This window comes from Polypterus senegalus, chromosome 10 (assembly GCF_016835505.1).
Source record: "Polypterus senegalus isolate Bchr_013 chromosome 10, ASM1683550v1, whole genome shotgun sequence".
In the NCBI taxonomy this organism is placed as follows: Eukaryota; Metazoa; Chordata; class Cladistia; order Polypteriformes; family Polypteridae; genus Polypterus; species Polypterus senegalus.
Genome location: NC_053163.1, coordinates 35,408,026 through 35,429,229, shown reverse-complemented (window position 1 = coordinate 35,429,229; position 21,204 = coordinate 35,408,026). Strand labels below are relative to the sequence as shown.

At 38.0% G+C, this 21,204-nt stretch overlaps 1 protein-coding gene across 1 annotated transcript in view; it reads right to left on the bottom strand.

The window, feature by feature from the left end:
• LOC120537070 (glutamate receptor ionotropic, NMDA 2B-like) overlaps positions 1–21,204 on the bottom strand; it is a 544,803-nt gene that overhangs the window by 88,563 nt on the left and 435,036 nt on the right. Inside the window, exons 5-9 of the mRNA XM_039765704.1 lie at positions 14,576–14,781; positions 12,505–12,676; positions 7,904–8,057; positions 6,208–6,333; positions 2,354–2,583 (exon numbers count right to left, since the gene is read on the bottom strand). Coding sequence (XP_039621638.1) covers positions 2,354–2,583; positions 6,208–6,333; positions 7,904–8,057; positions 12,505–12,676; positions 14,576–14,781 — 888 coding nt within the window. The remainder of the gene's footprint in view (positions 1–2,353; positions 2,584–6,207; positions 6,334–7,903; positions 8,058–12,504; positions 12,677–14,575; positions 14,782–21,204) is intronic.

Genomic DNA, 21,204 nt, shown 5'->3' with positions numbered 1-21,204 from the left:
ACTGCACCTTTTGCTGTGTAAAAGAGGAAAGCGCTGTATACAACATATTCAAGTAGAAGTAACCTCTCTGGAGCTAGTTCTGAAGAAGTGAACTAACATGCACTTGAAGCGTATTTCTGTATGGATTGGCAACATAGAAGTGAAAGTTAGGGGTGCAGGCAGGAACAATTTCTGGACTGGGTGCCAGCCCATCACAGGGTAAACACGTACACTTACACACATACATGAGGAAACGATTTACCATCACACCTAACCTGCGTTTGGACTGTGAGAAGAATGTGGAGCAAACCCACCCAGACCCACGTGCAAACTTCACACAGGGACCACCTTTGATGCAACCCCCAGACTCTTCATTACGAGACAGCAGTGCTACTGTTGATTAGCATATATTCATTAAACATGGCCTTAAACGTTGAGGAGAGAGACCCTTTTTTGAGACATATTTTAGTAGCATGCTGCATCTGAGTGGAGGAAGCAAGCCCCACAGCCATTCCTTAAACTCAGTAATACTTCAAGTTCACTTTCAGTAAACTTTTGTGTCTACTGTTCTACCATGGGTAAAGAGATAACTCTGGAACATTGTCAGATTTATATGATCAGGTCATGAATATTCAAAAAGGGCACTGGTAAGATGTGACGAGGACTGGCTAAAAGTGTGTGCACAAATGCAAAGTTTTAAGTTCATCTGAGATTTACAAAGGAACTTGGTGTAAGACCTGATTTGTGTATGGTTTTAAAAATACAATATTTTTTCATGTGTATGCTGCTTTTACCTTCCTTGCATAAGCAAAAGTTTAGTATGGAATCTAAACAAGGTTTAACACCCATGGGTCTAAACAAATTGGCATGAAAGTTTTTCTTTATTGATGCTTAAAAATGGAGGACATAATTGATGTTGTTCCCTTCACTACTTTATGCCTAATGGTAAATGTAAGGGAATTTTTATGAAAGGATTAGTAAATAAGATGGATTCATTACACGAATCTAAAGTCCAAATTCAATATCAGTACTAACTTTTACCAAAACCAAGAAAAACAAAGCTGCACAGTCTGTTATTTAAGGTCATGAAAGAAGCCAACCATGCACAAACAAGTCAGGTTTTAATCCACAATCTCATATAACCAGGAAGTGAGTGGTCCTGACCTTTATACCAGTGACATAATAGGACACAACCTTGGGTCTTTCTTTTGGCGTAACCATCCTAGCAACTCTATTCAAAGAACATGCAAAATGTGGCTCCCCTGGAAAACACAATATTTTCAACTCTCATAAAATGAGTTCAAAACTAAGAGAGTAAATGTCAGGAATGGATTCAGCAACCGAAAAATCGTACAATTGTACATATAAAATCCTAAATATGGTCTTCAAAAACACCATACAAATAAAAGAAAAACAATTCATAAAAATCTCAGTGTCATGGTAACAAAGTGTTTGACTTTGAGAAAATTATTATATGTCATAGTTATGTAAAAGCTTGTAGCAGATAATTATTTAAAAGTAAGAGGTTTTTAACAGGATATTCAAAAAAGTAGTCAAACAAGTTAGGCAACTAACTAACAAAATTCAACCAAGAAACCACTTCCAAAATGTTATAGCTCAGATATGGTTTAATTCCTATATATTATTTTATACAGCATATTATGTTTTTACCGGTAATTATATTTATGGTTTTGTTATTTTTGTGTTTTATTTATTTAAAACCTTGTTGTTTATTAATTTTTTATTATGTAAATGTCATTGTTAGTTTTCTTTTTCAAGCACTGTCTCTTTGTTCTGGTACCATAGGGGTCAGGGCCATCAAATAATGCAGCTGGAGAACCACCCCAGCAGTATTTATGGAGAAGCAGCATTTTAATACGGCTACTTCTGCATTGAAGTTGTTCTTATCCCTTGCAATCTGTTTTCAATCTTGATTTGTAGATCTTCTAGTTTTGACTTCCAGCTTTCTTTGGTTTCTTTTTTTTTTTTTATTTGTTAAACCAATTTGTTTTTTTTTTTCTTTCTTTTTTTTGTATCTGTCTTATAATTATCGTTAGTGATGATATCATAAAAAGAAGAAAACTCGGAAAATCCCTGCCACAAGGAAGAGAGGGACTAAAATGGGGGCTTTTGTTAAGGTTGTGCTAAAAATGTAAATGTCCAACAGTGGATGATATAAAAGTGTAATGTGAGGTATGGTGTCAATATTATTTTATCTTATAAAATATAATAATGTTCAAAAGTTTTATTTTTTTATGTTGTAAGATGCAAAGGACTTGTAGATCTTTTTAACAACTTGAAGTTTTTCATAGAATTTACAGGGTGAAATCCTGGAATGGATCATTTTGAAGAGTAATAACAAAGGTTGAACTACCTTTTTGTCACTGAGACCTGAAACCTGATCTACATATTCCTCCTGGATCATGAAGGCAGCCAGATTGGCAGTGTAGCTGGCCAAGAAGATGACAGCGAAGAAGGCCCACACTGAGACCATGATCTTGCTGGTGGTGCCTTTGGGATTCTGCACAGGCACAGAGTTATTGAACACCAGGCCCCACAAGAGCCAAATTGCTTTGCCGATGGTGAATGAGGGGCCGCCAGGCTCTGCAAAAGAGGAAAAGTAAACTCCATCAAACAAGGCCACATGTAATGCTACAACCATTCCAGTGATGCAATTAACTAATGACGGCTATCTGGCTGAAAGACATCCACTTTGAGGTGTCTAACTACTAAAGGAAAATATTAATGAGGCATTCAAAACTGTTAACAATATGCATGAGCAATATCAGCTTATCAGTATAGCAAAATAAATTGAATTTTTGCATCAGTGGTTTTTGATTTGTTATTTTTTGCATAAATATCAAACACAGATTTTATAAAAGTCTTCTAAGCTGCAGTTAGGTTATGGGAATGAAAAAAAATAAAAGTTAATTTTGAAATTTTCATGTTAATGTGAAGGTGATCCAGTTGTCAGCATCCTGGGTTCAAATTTAAAATTTACTTGAGGTAATAATATACCCATTATCTATGCAAAGCAATGTTTATTCAGTCACTGCACGTGTTTCCTTGTGTTATTCTGTTTCTTTTGTCCAAGGGCAAGTAGGGCAACTTAACTGGCTACTGTAAATCGGCCTCAGTATGCATGACTGTGGGTCTGTGCTTGAGTGGGTACTGCAATGGACTGGCACTCTGTGCAGTGTTGTTTTCTGCCCACTGCCCTATGTTGGCAGGATAGCCTTTGGCCCACATAACGCTGAACTGGATTAGGTTTGAAAATGTGATATTCGGCAGGCATGGCACTACACAGGTCTAGACATTTTTTAGAGCTACTAAGCAATTTGCTGACCAAAAAAAAAAAAAAATGCAGTGCTTTGAATGAAAGAAATAATTAGCTATAAGTAGATACTGTTACAATATGATATGACTTAACCTCAAAAAGGCCTCATTTAGCAGTTTATTTGTCTTTTGTGAACACACACAGCATATGGATATGCATATAAGAGATATCCAGGTTTTCTTATGCAGAAACACTACTGCATCCATGACGATTTTTGCACGTAGACTGAATTTTTATACAGTGCTTTTGGTTTATTTATTATATATATAGCTTAATAATTTTCATTTAAGATGATTATGTATTCACATATTTTGTGAACCTGCTTATTTTATTACAAAATCAAAATGACATAGAACGTAACCCAGAAATATTTGATCCTACATTTTGGTAAAAACTACTTTTATAGTGCACATTTAAGGATGTGGGGAGCAAACTGATTCAACAAATAATGTCCCTAGCACATTTCATTTGGGACTCATTAAGGAAACTGGGGTGGAGTGCATTTTATTTGGATTTTGCATGTCCTCCCTTGCTTATGTGGATTTGCAAGCTCTCGGGACGACTACCAAAGCTATTTGTCTCAGCATGAAGATATTGTTGTGGTTGGCCTTGTAAAATCTCTTACTATTATCCATTACTAAACAATATAACAATAAATAGAACCATGAAAATGAGAAAAAATATTGATTTTTACAACAGGAAAAATTATTATTTTTGTTTAATTAAAACATTGCTTAATTTAACTTAAAAGGGAATGAATTGATCTTTTATATACAGTATCTCAAAGTTTTAATTTCTAATTCTAAAATCATATATACACAAACTAACAGAAGGAATATACTCTAGACATTCAATGTAGTAAATATATACATTTAATACAGTAGGCATATACATTTAACATAGTAAATGTTTAAACATATAAACTGCTCAAAAAATCAGCGGAACATTTTGAAAACACATCAGATCTCAAAGGGAAAAAAAAATCCTGCTGGATATTTCTACTGATATGGAATGAGTAAAGTGTTAGGAATGAAAGGATGCCACATCGTTTGATGGAAATGAAAATTATCAATCCACAGAGGTGTGAATTCAGACACCCTGAAAATCAAAGTGAAAAAATGATGTGGCAGGCAGGCTAGTCCATTTTGCCAAGCAGCAACTCCAAATCGTACTCAGTAGTTTGTATGCCCCAACACGTGCTTCTATGCATGCCTGACAACATCGGGGCACGCTCCTAATAAGACGACAGATGGTGTCCTGGGGGATCTCTTCCCAGATCTGGACCAGAGCATCAATGAGCTCCTGAACAGTCTGAGGAGCAACCTGTCGGCGTCGGATGGACCGAAACATAATGTTGCAGAGGTGTTCTATCGGATTTAGGTCAGGTTAGCGTGGGAGGCAGTTGATGGTATCAATTCCTTCATCCTCCAGGAACTGCCTGCATACTCTCGCTACATGAGGCCGGGCATTGTCATGCACCAGGAAGAACCCAGGACCCTCTGCACCAGCTTAGGGTCTGACAATGGTTCCAAGGATTTCATCCTGATACCTAATGGCAGTCAAGGTGCCATTGTCTAACCTGTAGAGGTCTGTGTGTCCCTCCATGGATATGCCTCTCCAGACCATCACTGACCCACCACCAAACCGGTCATGCTGAGTGATAGTACAGGTAGCATAACATTCTCCACGGCTTCTCCAGACCCTTTCACTTCTGTCAGATGTGCTCAGTGTGAGCCTGCTCTCATCTATGAAAAGCACAGGGCGCCAGTGGTGGACCTGCCAATTCTGGTATCATGGCAAATGCCAATCGAGCACCACTGTGCCAGGCAGTGAGCATAAGGCCCACTAGAGGATGTCAAGCCCTTAGGCCACCCTCATGAAGTCTGTTTCAGATTGTTTGGTCAGAGACATTCACACCAGTGGCCTGCTGGAGGTCATTTGTAGGCTTTGGCATTGCTCATCATGTTCCTCCTTGCCCAAAGGAGCAGATAACAGTCAGTCCTGCTGATGGGTTAAGGACCTTCTATGGCCCTGTCCAGCTCTCCTAGAGTAACTGCCTCTCTCCTGGAATCTCCTCCATGCCCTTGAGACTGTGCTAGGAGATACAGCACACCTTCTGGCAATGGCATGTATTGATGAGCCATCCTGGAGAAGTTGGACTACCTGTGCAACCTCTGTAAGGTCCAGGTGGCCTCATGCTACCAGTAGTGACCCTGACTGTAGCCAAATGAAAAACTAGTGAAAAAACAGATGAGGAGGGAAAAATGCTAGTGGCCTCCACCTGTTAAACCATTCCTGTTTTGGGGTCATCTCATTGTTGCCCCTCTAGTGCACCAAAGCAGCTGAAACTGATTAACAAACCTCTCTGCTACTTAACTGACCAGATCAATAGCCCAGAAGTTTCATTGACTTCATGCTATACTCTGATTAAAAAGGGTTCCTTTAATATTTTGAGCAGGATATTAAAACATAATGTATTGCATTATATTTTGTGTATACAATAATAAAATCACAAATGTTTAATGTCAGTTTTTCTAAATTACACATGTGATCGGTTTGCAGGCCTTGTTTCTTTTAATTCAAATAACAATGGATGAGGTAAAATAAAACAACTTCTTTTTACTCTATATGTATTTATAGAAATTCACAAGTTCAGGATTAATTGCAAACAGTTTCCTTCTGGAGCAGGGCAGATTAAATGGCTGACATAGAGTGAAGTAAGCTGAAGGCAGTGACTGCACCAGCAACATAACAGTTTAAAGTTAAACACCTTAAACCCTGCACCACATTACATATGAAAAAGAGAATTTCTGCATGACTACATCATTATCTTCTACAGGTATTTAATTTGAAAGTTTAACAGGCACAGTGAATGTGAGTGTTGCTCTTACCACGTCCATCAGCAAGGCATCGGTTGTAGCCCACAGGGCTGAAATACTCAAAAACGAAGACGGCCACTGCTGAGACGATGAGTAACATCACAAACATCATGACCCATACATCTGCGCTGAAAGGTTCTGGATTCAAACAGAGAAAAACACATAATGGACTCTTAATAAAAGATTCAAAATCAGTTATTTCAATTAGTTGTCAAGAAGGAGGTCAGTGTTGCTCATATCAAGTTCCCTGCAGGATAAAATGTTGGGCTGTTTTGCATCTGACGTCAGCCATTTGCTACTGTAATTGCATTTGATTCTATTTAACTAGTGCTCTTTGAGAGTTTATAAACTCCCAACACAATATAGGTAATTCATGTGTCATTTTTACTATAAACTCTTTCTTTAGTTAAAATGTATCTGCACTTTGTGTTGAAAAAAAGTCTGTATGTATAAATATGTATAATATCTTTGTTCACTCAAAAGGGTCATTTTTAACCAGTCATCATAGAGGCAATTAGTAAAATTTAAAGACCTGAGAGTAAAGCTGTAAGTGTGTATTATTATGAAGAACATTCGGGATGGACAATGACTGACTGTCTGACTGACTGATATTGTAAAGCCATGGCAGAATGTTTATTAAACATCAACCTTCCCTAAGATAATACATTTTTAAGAACAAGGAATGTTCTCCGTGTGAACTGTCACACACATGTGAATAGGAGGATGGTGTATGGACCAAGTGAGGGTAATTCCATGCTAGGCCAGATGGTGGTGGGGTGCGCAAAACTTTCTTCTGTTGTCTCTGCAGACAAAAAACGGGAAAATCTGTCTGATCCAATTCTGAAGATGTCACTTCTAGTCCCGGCACTTAGAAACATGTCACTTTCAGTTCCGACCCCAGAAGCATGTCTCTTCCGGGTTTACTATGCCACTTCCTGTCTTGACAATTAAAACCGCCATCTTCTCCAACCATAGCTACGGATTCCAATCCATGCACATCAGTGCTATTTTCAAACCCTTTTTGTAGCCAGGGAAATTGTACAGGTGGCTGCCCCAAATCTTTTTGAGTGTGTTGTCTAATAATTTCACAGAACATATGAAGTACTGCTAGCACACTTATTTGTATATAATGAAAATGGGACAATCTGTAAGTGGTCCTTCTTGTTCTCTAAATATTACACTCTGCTCCTTTTTTCAGCAGTAACACTCAAAGGAGTAGTTATTCAGACATCAGTAAATCATGATTATCCTGGCATTTTTACAATTTTTAAAAGCAATAAGAAAGTGGTATATTGAGAAGACTTATGCATATGCATATGACAAAGGGCTTTCAGTTATTAATGTTAAAATGTAATACTAAGTGCATCATTGAGTTAAAGAAGAGTATAACAGGACAAAAGTCATTGGTGATGCTTTTAAAGTTATGAGTATGCGTTTAGGCTTTACACAATGGAACCTGAGTCTCTGTTTAAGCAGTATAAATGTGACAGTGCAGCTATTCTTTGTTTATTTAAATTAATGTGACCTTTCACTGACATAAAAATAAAATTTAATTCACACCTTCTACATTAATATATATAGTAGCTCTAAAATAGTTTATCATCATGACATTTGGTCTGACTCATTATTAATAGGATACACAGAACCCAATCATTTCAGTCTTGAACATTTACAGATCTGCAAATCATTTTATAGAAAACAATGTTACCCAAAAAAGCAGACGGAGAAACTGTTCCGTTGCTCCGTGACACCATCACACTGATCCCGGTCTCAATGAAGGGAACAGAAAAATCGATGACCTCCGATCTTTCCTCATTGATTGTCAAAGAGCCTACTGCCATCTGTGCTCGCTTAAATACCACCTGTGTACAAAAAAGAAATTTCTACAATCTCACAGAAGTATTAATTCCAAATTAATTTTGTAGGAGTTTACAGAATCATCTAAATACTTAAATTAACCCCTACTGTGAGGAAGGGCTATAAGTTGTTTTTTCTTATGAGATACCTTAAAAGAAAAGCTTCAATTTAAGATGAAGGGCACAAAAGTGAATTGGCTATTTATATGCTGTAAGTAACCAAGCTAGAATCCTGCTCAGCTTGACCCCTCAATTCAGTCTTGGTCTGGTGTAACATTTTAATATACAGTGGTGTGAAAAACTATTTGCCCCCTTCCTGATTTCTTATTCTTTTGCATGTTTGTCACACAAAATGTTTCTGATCATCAAACACATTTAACCATTAGTCAAATGGTTGTTTAACACAAGTAAACACAAAATACAGTTTTTAAATGATGGTTTTTATTATTTAGGGAGAAAAAAAATCCAAACCTACATGGCCCTGTAAGTAATTGCCCCCTGAACCTAATAACTGGTTGGTCCACCCTTAGCAGCAATAACTGCAATCAAGCATTTGCGATAACTTGCAATGAGTCTTTTACAGCGCTCTGGAGGAATTTTGGCCCACTCAGCTTTGCAGAATTGTTGTACTTCAGCTTTATTTGAGGGTTTTCTAGCATGAACCGCCTTTTTAAGGTCATGCCATAGCATCTCAATTGGATTCAGGTCAGGACTTTGACTAGGCCACTCCAAAGTCTTCATTTTGTTTTTCTTCAGCCATTCAGAGGTGGATTTGCTGGTGTGTTTTGGGTCATTGTCCTGTTGCAGCACCCAAGATCGCTTCAGCTTGAGTTGACGGACAGATGGCTGGATATTCTCCTTCTGGATTTTTTGGTAGACAGTAGAATTCATGGTTCCATCTATCACAGCAAGCCTTCCAGGTCCTGAAGCAGCAAAACAACCCCAGACCATCACACTACCACCACCATATTTTACTGTTGGTATGATGTTCTTTTTCTGAAATGCTGTGTTCCTTTTACTCCAGATGGAACGGGACATTTGCCTTCCAAAAAGCTCCACTTTTGTCTCATCAGTCCACAAGGTATTTTCCCAAAAGTCTTGGCAATCATTGAGATGTTTCTTAGCAAAATTGAGACAAGCCCTAATGTTCTTTTTGCTTAACAGTGGTTTGCGTCTTGGAAATCTGCCATGTAGGCCGTTTTTGCCCAGTCTCTTTCTTATGGTGGAGTCGTGAACACTGACCTTAATTGAGGCAAGTGAGGCCTGCAGTTCTTTAGACGTTGTCCTGGGGTCTTTTGTGACCTCTCGGATGAGTCGTCTCTGTGCTCTTGGGGTAATTTTGGTCGGCCGGCCACTCCTGGGAAAGTTCACCACTGTTCCATGTTTTTGCCATTTGTGGATAATGGCTCTCACTGTGGTTCGCTGGAGTCCCAAAGCTTTAGAAATGGTTTTATAACCTTTACCAGACTGATAGATTTCTGTTAGATGCACGTACATTGGATGCCAGGTGATTTCTCCTTATAAACCAACAGCATGAAGATTTCATCCAAGTTTGTGGCTAAAACCTAATGCTTAGCAATTCTGTTTAAGCATTTAAAATAATCTCTTGGTTTTGAACTCTTTTTTGCTCCTCAACAGAGGCTCACTGGCCATTAGAGCACTTGGGCAATGCCCGGTGGGCCGTGGACTCTGGTCTGGTCATGAGCCGGCCGTTTCATGAAATAAATTTTATGTACTGGTTACTGTTTGACATTAAAATTTATTTTCTAAACTACTAAACATTAAATGTCATCAAGTTGTTTTAGCTGTCAGTACACAACGTTGCAGCGAAAAATTTGGTCAAAACTGCCTTTTGCCGATTTCTGTTTTAATACGTCTCAGTTAGCATATACTTTATTGCAATTTATTTTATCTTATGTCTAATATTTAAATTCTTCAGTACTAATAATTAGTTTAGATTATATATTATGCATTTTATTGTTCTCTGGTCGTTGGCATGAGTGATAATTAGTGGTTTTCAGCTGTGATTATTAGTATGATGAAATAAAGTTATAAAGCACAGGATAGGAATTTTTCATATTAGGACGGAACATTTATAGTTTATCGTTAAGTTAATGGAACATTTCAAACATTTGAGGTTTTCATTATAACCTTGACTATAATTTATTCCATTGTAAATGAGCAGTTTGATTATCGAGTTGAAAATAATTGTTTCATACCTGTAATCACTTACTTTGCTTTAGGCCACCTAACCACCTATATGGGTAATTATTTGACATTGAATTAAGTAAAGTTCAATTAACACCCACTCATGACCTCGTCCTTGTTTGACCTCGTATCATTGTCGTTCATTTCAGCCATTCAGCATCTATTGTCAAATATGAATGAAGCAAAAAAGACAAGGAGAAAAGGTGGGGCTCAGAAAGAACGTGATCGAAAGAAAATGAAACTGCCAGAAAGTGCTTCAAAGTGCTGAAACACTTGTGGATCTGTTCAAAGGTACTAGTACCGGCACCTGGCCAGACAGGCCTGATGAAGTCAGCGAACAAGGGGATGAAGTCACATGACATTGACATTTGACGTGAACTCTAATAACGTGTAAGCCGTGTTACTAAATTTTTATTTTTCATTAAATTTTATTTTTAAGCATGTCCTCAAATTTTAGGTTGTGTCTAAACAACAGTGTACAGATTACGTTTGGCAACAGTTTAGATAGAGTTCATATCATAGGCTCATAGCAAGTAGCGAGCCGCATACTCATCACAAATTTTAAGAAAATTACAATGAACAATGGGCAGAGTGGGTCGACCTTGTCACCTCACCCGTTGAAGGATGCTGGGCTGGTTTTGAGACCCAGTCTGCTCCTGCTCCTCAACAAAGATTGACATCTACTGTTTTGGTTTTAGCTCTAGTCACTATTTTTGGTTTCTAACTTTCTTGCTACAATTCAGTACTTATGCTTTTTGTTTAATTTATTAGACTGTGTTTACTAAATCTTGTCTTACAGATTTGTCCTTGGCTAGTTACTTTTTACAATCCATCTTCTGATTCCATCCCCATTCAAAATGACGGCTGCTCTGTGCAGTCGGTCCAGATAACTCTTATTTCAAATAAAATATATAAAACATATGGAGAACTCCTTGTAGAAGGAATAAATGGTATTATGGAATGCTTATAAATATTGAAGCACAACAGGAAATATAACTTTGAAACTGAAAATGTTTAAAATTGTAAAATGTAAAATAACACATTGTGTGTATATATAGTGATATATGGCCGGCCAGTCATCCCGGCCAATACCTCCAGGCCACCAGATGGAGCCCTCCCTGCAGCATGGAGGTGCCCCGAATGCCAGCAGGGAATCATGGACAATGGAGTTTTTATCCACAGCCCTGCTGGATATCAAGGGGGCCGCTAGAAGGTGTTGCAGGGAGGAACAACGATTGTTTTCCCTACAACGGGTTCCAGGTTGAAGAAAAGGAGTTTTGTATCTGACCCGGAAGTGTTACCAGTCACATGGACAGAGAGAGAAACACTTCCGGGTCAAAGACTTTAAAAACGACTGTGGGAGATCCCATGGTTGAGCTGAGTTGGGTGGCAGAGGGACAACGCGTCTGGGAGAGGAGGATTAGTTATTGATTTATTGTACTGATTATTGTATAAGTATTGTGGAGTACAGGGTGCTTTGTGCACTTATTAATTATAATAAAGTCAACTTTTGGACTTTTATCTGGTGTCTGGCATCTGGTCTGAGGGTTCAAGGGGATGACAGTGCCCCGTATCTGTCACTATATATATATATATATATATATATATAAATATATATATATATATATATAAAGTAAATGTTGTAATTCAACTTTCAAAAAAAAAAAATTTTAATACTACAAGCACAAAGATTTTGGTTCTCCTAAGATCAACCCCAGTAGTTCCTATTCTGAATATCAGCGAGGTTGGCATGCTGCATGTTCTTGACACTTAGTAGATATCGGAGATGCCATTCTTTTTCTTTCTGCCACGTAACTGGCTTCTGCAATCTGCCTCACACTGAGAAGATGTTACTGCTCTTCTTTTTCTTTCTGCCGTATCACCTTCTCTTTCAGTTTCGCAATAAAATTTTCCACCTCAATAACTCAACAGAGGTTTCTGTTATCCACATTTTGTTTTGCTTCACCAACATGTAGCATGTTATAAGCTTTCCGTAAAGATGAAGATCAAAGTTGTAACCTCAGTGGTCCACTGAAATCATATGACAGAATGAAACGCAGCCCTTACCATTTTATATTTACTGTACATTTACTACATAATGCAATGTCTGAAAAATCTGAGAAGTTTAGTAATTATTAAGTCAGACAACAATGCATATACCACAATTACATATGTACTTCAGTGTCTTAAGGCACATTAAAAAACAACCAAAATACTAAGAAAAACAACAAAAGAAAAGGTGTACCTCTCCAACCATTCCATTCCATGTGCCATTGATTTTTTTGCCATGCTTGCCATTAGTCACCAAATAGAGGTCATACGTGAACTTGACTTGCTTGGCGATCTTTTTGAGGATGTCAATGCAGAAACCTTTGCAGCACAGTTTGGTGTAAACAGGTGTCTCATCTGTTCCATTTCTGTAGAAAAAAATGAAAGTGTAGACAAAGCAGAGAGTATCGGAATTAAGGCACACTTTGAGAGATGAACAAAAAGTAAAGTCTGAAGGCAAAATGTGTAATTCAGTGGGCAGCATATAAGGTGTTTATAATTTAAATGGCCAAAAATCAAACTCTGAAACATAATATGACAGGAATTTATCTGTCTGCATATTTGTACACTAAGCTAGAAGAAAGGATCTGAATTAATCTGAAATAAATAATAAATAAACAGCTCTCTTTGGAAAAGAACAGAAAGGTAGGACAATGACAAGGACTAAACAGAAAGTACAGAATAAACAAAGTACACAAAAAAAAATCCCTTCTGCTTCATTTGGTTCAACTGTCTGACCATTTTTTACATGTCTGCAGCTAAGGTTGTTTGTCCGTTATCTGTCCCAAAAGCGTGAGAAACAACTTTAGCTCCTCTACTTATTCTCTAAATTAAATAGTGCACTAAATGATCATTTGTTTTAGCTTTGCCCACCTTCCAAAATTGAGGTGAAGGATCTATAGCCAAGATTAGCCATTTCTGCAGTAAAGTGGCACTGAAATCACTTCTAGTATCGAGGACATGCCATGATCACCAGGCCACAGTGTCCTCTTGTAGATATTCTTTGGATCATTTGAATGATGAACAACTATCGCCTTTCTTACCTCTGTTGTATAAAGCTTAATTTTAACATAATAGGGAAATAAAACTCAAAATTTAATCTTATACTTATTTAAATTAAACTTCAAAATTTCACGTAATACCTTATAAAGTTTTGATATGGGAAATTATTCTAGCTCAACAAATAGTGTTGCTAGACTGAAGTGAAATAGCACCCTCTTCTCTGAATGGCCGTCAATCCACTGAGCAGGAAGCAAAGAAGGCAAGTTGTGTTGTCGTCTTTTAATCTTTTGACAGGAAAAGTTGCGTACAAATAAAGGCAAATCACATGCAAATAAAAATATGCAGCAGAAGTCAATAATTACCAGTACTTGGGTTGGCAGGCAGTGTTTCTGGTCACAGTGATAAAGTTTCAACCTTGATCATTCATTTCCTCTTGTTGTTTTCTAGAAGTAAATATGGCGTTTCTGCTCTGCATTTACACCAAACAAGAGCAGCAAGCAGCGATTGGCTTTTTATGGGACGAAGGTATACCAGGAGCTGAAATCCTTGTTGGTTTATCAGAATTATGTTACAGACTTGCTCAATGTTGCCTTCGGGATGTCCCGCTCCTTCTTCATGCTTAACACTTGTCTGACCGTTTTTGAACTTTTCAGCTCATCTGTAAACACTCCAGAGTGGTAAAACTCTGCCTTCATATTGTGTAGAAAGCTTTCTATGGATTTTGGCCCCTGGTGCACCTTCAGTTCATAAAATGTGGATTACTGCTTGCTTCTCTTGTTTTGTGAAAATAGAGAACAGAACTGCAATGTTTACTCCTAGAAAACAACAAGAGAAATTTCACCACTGTGAGCACAGACCCACCATGTTCTTCATGTTCATGCACAACCAACTACAACAAAGTTATCACAAAAGTGCAGATAATTATTGACTTACCTTCATATATTCCCTGAAAAAAACGTTTTAGTAGCAAATTGCCTCAACTCTGTCATACTTTGAGTGGAGGAAGATATCACTCAAAGGTTTTAATACATGGCTATATTGAGACTTACTTAAGTGTAAGATTGAATGTAGAAATACACATTTAGTGAGAGAATGCTGATAACAAATATAATATAAATGTATAATAATATATAAATGTACGTTTTACCTAAGCTCTGACCCATAAGGTTTTGTCTACAGGTTATTTCTCCCTAACTCCTGTATTATCTCTTGTTTTAAGGCACAAAGAATTCAAACAACACACACTTTCAAACAGCCAGACTCACGATTTCCTCTGTTTTCTGCAGGGCACAGTATTGCGCATACATGTCCCACTGAGGGGATCCACGTTTTCAACAATAACAAAGGGAGCTTCTTCCAAGGTGGCGATGCTCAGGTGGTCATCTTCCCTCTCTTCTGCATCAGAAAACAGGTCAAACCGTGGCCAAACATGGTATTTCATGGAAAGGGTGCGGTTTTCCCATTTTCCAACCTGCTCATAAAAACAGAAGGGTTCAGTGGTTACCTTCAATAGTAATCTAGAGGATGGGAGGAAAAAACAATATTTGAATGAAAACAGGCATCAGCTAAATTAAAAGTGTTGTCAATTCCAAGGAAGTTTCTTTCCATTTGTAACTGAAACAAATCGCTAATTAGCTTTCATCCACATAAAATGATCTGGGAATGAAGTCAGTGTGTACTCCTTTCACTATAAAAAGAAAACAATGCCCATTTAGTAACTAAATACACATGGCCGTTACTATTATCCTTATGTTGCATGTTAGAATTGAGGTTTTATTTGCTAGTAAATTCCATGTAACTAACATAGATATGGCAATAAAATATCTACTTACTTTAAAGATTGGGCATTAAGCTAAATCAGCATAACATAAATAATTAAGATAGCCATACAAACACTGGAACTAAAGTGCACACTGCTATAATACAAATAAATTAGTTTTCAACTGCTTCACATACAGCAGAGATAAGGACTGCCAAGCTGTGACAGAGTCTGATTTGACTCATTAGATGAGAGAGGTTAGGAGCAGGCACTGCTACAGGGTGTTGCTGCACCCACCACATGACAAACCACATCAGGAGCCCAAATTAGGACCCCAGAACAGCCAGGGCAACAGGTGAGTGACACCTCAGCACCTCACTAGTTTGAATGGAATGGAACAGTGTGAGTTTTTTGTTTTTACATTGGCTGGAGTGCCAATCCTGCCAGCAACCCCTGAGTTTTCACTCCAAGTTGGAGGACCTGCTTTCAGGACTGGAAACAGGTTAACGTCATACCCAGAACCGAGCAAATGCTGGGTAAGGGCCTTGCTCAAGGGCTCAACAGAGTGGAATCACTTTCAGCATTTATGGGATTCGAACCAGCAACCTACCAATTGCTTAGCCCCAGAGGCACAGATAAGAGGGGACAATAAAAGACACACGTGAATATGCTTTGAGATTATGCTTCTTCTGGAATTTCATAATGGGGTGTGTTAAAAAACAGAGAAACTTTTGTGCTGAGCCAATGTCTTGTTAGGGGAGGCATGATGGTGGAAAGGTGGGGAATAGGGTGTAGTGCAATAGGAGGAGAAGCAGGCAAGAGTTATTCTTAACTTTATTTTCCATTGAACTTGAACCTCTCCACATTTACCTAAATAAACAATGTCTTTCTGCTGATGAAATTAATTCAATGTTACGTTCACATGTGTTACATGTATTGAATTCATTTTATTAAACTGTAGTGTTTAAGGTTAATCAGTGTAAATGTACATTATTTCTATTAAGGACCCTGCATATAAGCTTAAATTTGATTTCTTCTCTTTAACTGTCTCATGATAATTCACATATTCATGAGTTTTAATTATACTATGCTTAACGATCTATTAAAAGTCAACCTTAATGACCATATCAAATTTATTAAACAAGACCTCACTAACTAACTTAATATAACCTTTGCCCAGGAGAATTTCTGTTATTAAAATTAATATCTTCATTTTTATCTTTTTCTTTTTTTTATCTTGGAATAGAAAAAAAACAAAAAAAAATGTTAACGATACAAACCAAAGAGAAGAGCTACACTAACCGATTTTAAGTTCTACTACTGAGTTGTGAATGTTCACTCACTGCGATTATCGAATTGGCCAATCATGTGGCAGCCGAACAATGCATAAAGTCATGCAGATATAGGTCAGGAGCTTCAAATAATGTCCAATTCAGACACCTGAATCGGAAATAAAGGTGGTCTTGATGATCTTGACAGGACATGATTGTTGTTGCTAGACGGGCTGGTTTGAATATTTCTGTAACTGCTTATTTCCTCTGATTTTCATCTACAACAATCTCTAAGGTTTACCCAAAAACACAAAAATAAAACATCCAGTGAACAGCAGTTCTGCAGATGAAAATTATAAGAGAGCTCAGAGGAGAATGGTCAGACTGGTTTGAGGTGAAAGAAAGGCTACAGTAACTCAAATCACAACTGTGGCAAGCAGAAAAGCATCTCAGAAGAGGAGACGACCACAATGGGTTCAACTGCTGCAAGCCAAGAACAGAAGCCTGAGACATAGACTCATCAGAACTGGACAGCTGGAGACTGGTCTGCTGTGGCATTCAGATAGTAGGGTCAGAATTTGGCAGCATTGGCATGAATCCATGCATTATGTCAACAATCCAGGCTGCTGGTGGTGTAATAGTGTGGAGAATGCTTTCTTGGTACACTTTGGGCATTTTAGTAGCAATTGATCATTACTTGAAGGTCAAAGTCTATTTTAGTATTGTTACAGACCATGTGTTTCTCTTATCCATCGTCCAAAAGCTACTTCCAGCATGATAATACATCATGTCACATAGCAAAAGTCACCTCAAACTGGTTTCATGAACATAACAATGAGTTCAATATTCTTCAGAAGCCTTCCCAAGTCACTGGATCTGAATCCAACCAAACACCTTTGGGATGTGACAGAACAGCAGATTTGCAGCATTAGTGTGGCACTGACAAATCTGTAGAAAACGTGTGATGCAATTATGTCAGCATGTACCGGACTCTCAAAGGAATGTTTCCAACATCTTATAGAATTCATGCTATGTGGAATTGAGGTTGTTTTTCAGAGCAACAGGAAGCCAAACCCAGTATTAATATATAGTGCCTAATAATTTTTCGGTGAGTTTATGAACTTATGGATGACTATAGAAAAGAAATCCTGCATCACTTCCTCCATATGCATGAAACAACTACAATGAGCGTAAGTCAACATAGATGAAATCCAGTGATTCAACTCTCACTTATAATATGACGAGCTGTACCCTGTGGCTTTGCCCACATAGTAATGAAACAGGACAAACTTTAAAAATCAATAGACGTTGGCACTATATCTGATCATGCACAGCTCTGACGGGAAAGTGTTCTCTGTGTGGGGAGAAGAGCACATGGCCGTGATGTCTCCGGCAATCAGCAGCTACCCTCAAAAACACACGGAGCTCTGATCTCTCCCTCAAAAACGTCAAACGTTACTCCTTTACAATCTGTAGATGATAATGTCTGTTGAATAAACAGGTATTGCTAGCTAAGCGGAGGCAAGGTGCACTCCAACACGTGGAGAGTCATAGATTAACTCGAACAGAGGCTGCCACTCTGTTGGATTTGCATAAATACATCGATACTGCAAGCGAACGATGCTACTTAGCGCGATGAGAGAATTCACAAAATCAACCGGAAAGTTCAAGCAAATTATAGAAAACAACCAGATCTAAATCTGGTAAGGAATTCTCTCGTAAAAAGCAGACAGACATATAGCGGACAGATATACAGACAGAATGCACTTGGACCACAAAATTTTTAAAACCGTTTCTTAGCGAGCACCTGTGGGCCAAGGGTAACCTACATTCCAAATTTCAAGTCTAAAGTCCTCATGGTTCGGGAGATTTCGTGATATTATTATATTATAGTGGTATTTGCCTTTTATATATATAGTTGAAGGCTAAGATGTTATTCTCAATTATATTTTCATCATCCCTGAATTATACTACAGTATACTTAACATACTGTATTATGTGGAAACATAACTGGTATTGAAACATTCAGAGATCTGCATATTTTCATTGTTTGAGTAACTTTTGCCTTAAATATAATCTTCCGGTGACCCTGTAGTTAGGATATAGCGGTTTGGATAATAAATGGATGGATATAACCTTTTAGCCACACTTATTAACAAGCCAGTGATTTTGAAGCTACTTTTCCTAATATATCTGCACTATCTTCTGTGAAAGTCTTAGTTTCTAACTGCAACATAGCCACATATCCCGTAACTGTATCAATGCTTTTAAAACAATGCACCCTTAGACATTCTGAGAACCCTTAGACATCCACTTTCCAAATTTAACCTTCAGATCCTCACATTAAAAAAAAAAAAAAGAGAAAACCTGTTATATGCAAGGAGCAGGCTACAGAAATTAAACATGACGTGTCTCTGAATAGGCCACCTTAAATTTAGTTTCTTTAATATAGGATACTTTAACCAGTTTGTATTCAATGTTACCTCAATTTTATATATCAGTGTGTTCCTAGAGACAGAAAAGTATATTTTTCACTGATTAAAATCACATTTGTTAGCTAACCCACATCTGGAACCCTGTTTCCCCGAAAACTCTTTATTGCTCTCTGTAATAAAGCATTAAATAAGATCTGATCTTTAGAATCATAATAAGTAAGCAGTGAAAGCACTCAAATGCTATTACTTAGAAAGTACTATCTTTAGTGTCATGTTACTAAAAAACAAAAGTATGCATTTTAGAATACTAGACATCCAGAAAAAAGCAAGATGTTACAAAACAATTTTATAAGCATTCTAGGTTAAGGTTGTGCTTCTGCAGCTGAGACCTGGATCATTTAAGGCAAACAGACCATTTGGCAAAAGCTGGACTTGCGTCCCATGAGCAAGGTCCAAAAATATGGATAATTTACCATTTGGTCCTCTTTAATGCCTGAAAAACCAAAATTTTGTGGGGTCCCTGACAAAAAATTTGAAACATATGTTATGGGGTTATAAATCACTTAGTGCCCATTACTGGGTTGCGAGAAACTGTTGAAGCAGCTGGCAGACAGCTTTTCATGGACTGGACAGCCCGTTCATCAGGTAAAGGAAGAATGTTCATTGACAAGCCTCAGGAATAAATAGGAGCCCCTCACATCTGTGTAGTGCTTGTCTTGGTGTCAGCAATAATAAAGACATGGCATGGATAGCAAGTGATGAAAACTGTTAATACCATGATACTGACAGTATTCACGTTAAAGGGATAGATTGCTTTACACTTGAAATGACATGTGCCTGCTCTCCATGTTCTTAACTGACTAGAGCTGCAGTGCTGGTTGTGACTGTTGAGAATTAGCTCACAGAATGCAATTACCTTAATCTGCATGCAATTTTAGCATTGCACACACATGGCATATGTGTGCTTATGTCTCATAAAACTGGCTCTTCTGAGTGGTGATACTGGTCAAAGGTATAAGACATTGCCTTTGTTTGCAGACTGTGCATCTGTGAGTGATGCAATTTGTCTTCTTAAGATATGCATATCCTAACTGGAAGAATTCTCAGTAGTTCATTTATTGCATATTCCATAGTACTAGAGGGAGGTTTCAATGTCAGTCAGTCATTGCCCAACCCGCTATATCCTAACTACAGAGTCACGGGGGTCTGCTGGAGCCAATCCTTAACTTAAAAGAAGTGGTGAGGCGGCCTTCTGCTGTTATGCACCTAAAATCTGGAATAGCCTGCCAATAGGAATTCGCCAGGCAAATACAGTGGAGCACTTTAAAACACTGCTGAAAACACATTACTTTAACATGGCCTTTTTATAACTTCACTTTAACTTAATACTGATACTCTGTATGTTCACTTCTTCATAATAACTATTCACAGTGGCTCCAAAATCCATACTGACCCCTACTCTCTCTTCTGTTTCTTTTTCCGGTTTCTTTCTGGTGGCGTCCACCTACTCAAAGCTTCATGATGCACCAACATTGATGGACTGAAAGCCAGAAGTCTACGTGACCATCATCATCAGGTCCTTCCATGAAAACCCTAAATACAAAGAGGACTGTTTGATTTATGTTAAGTAGATTGCCCAGAGGGGACTGGGCGGTCTCTTGGTCTGGAACCCCTACAGATTTTATTTTTTCTCCAGCCTTTGGAGTTTTTTGTTTTTCTGTCCACCCTGGCCATCGGACCTTACTCTTATTCTATGTTAATTAATGTTGACTTATGTTTATTTTTTATTGTGTCTTCTATTTTTCTATTCATTTTGTAAAGCACTTTGAGCTACATTTTTTTGTATGAATATGTGCTATATAAATAAATGTTGATTGATTGATTGAATCCTAGCCAACACAGGGCGCAAGACAAGAAACAAACCCTGGGCAGGGCACCAGCCCACCGCAGGGCTCACACACACACACACACCAAGCACACACTAGGGACAATTCAGAATCGCCAATGCACCTAACCTGCATGTCTTTGGACTGTAGGAGGAAACCGGAGCACCCGGAGGAAACCCACGCAGACACGGGGAGAACATGCAAACTCCATGCAGGGAGGACCTCGGAAGCGTGGCAGCAGCGCTACCCACTGTGCCACCGTGCCGGAGGTTTCAATGTTCAGCCATCAAAGGAGAACTAACAGAATCCCTTGATTACCACAAGACATTAAGCAACATATGAGAACAGTGTTCTTGTCACATAAGACATTCAATTACATGTTGATAGAGTGAAATAAAGAGTAAAATAAAATAATGCTGATGGTCCAGGTCCAGTCTAAATGTTTATAGCAGTTTCCATATGCTATACAATAAAGACAAATTTAATTGCCCCATAAATACATCCATCCTTTTTCCTGCAGTCTATGAAAACTTCTACAAATCC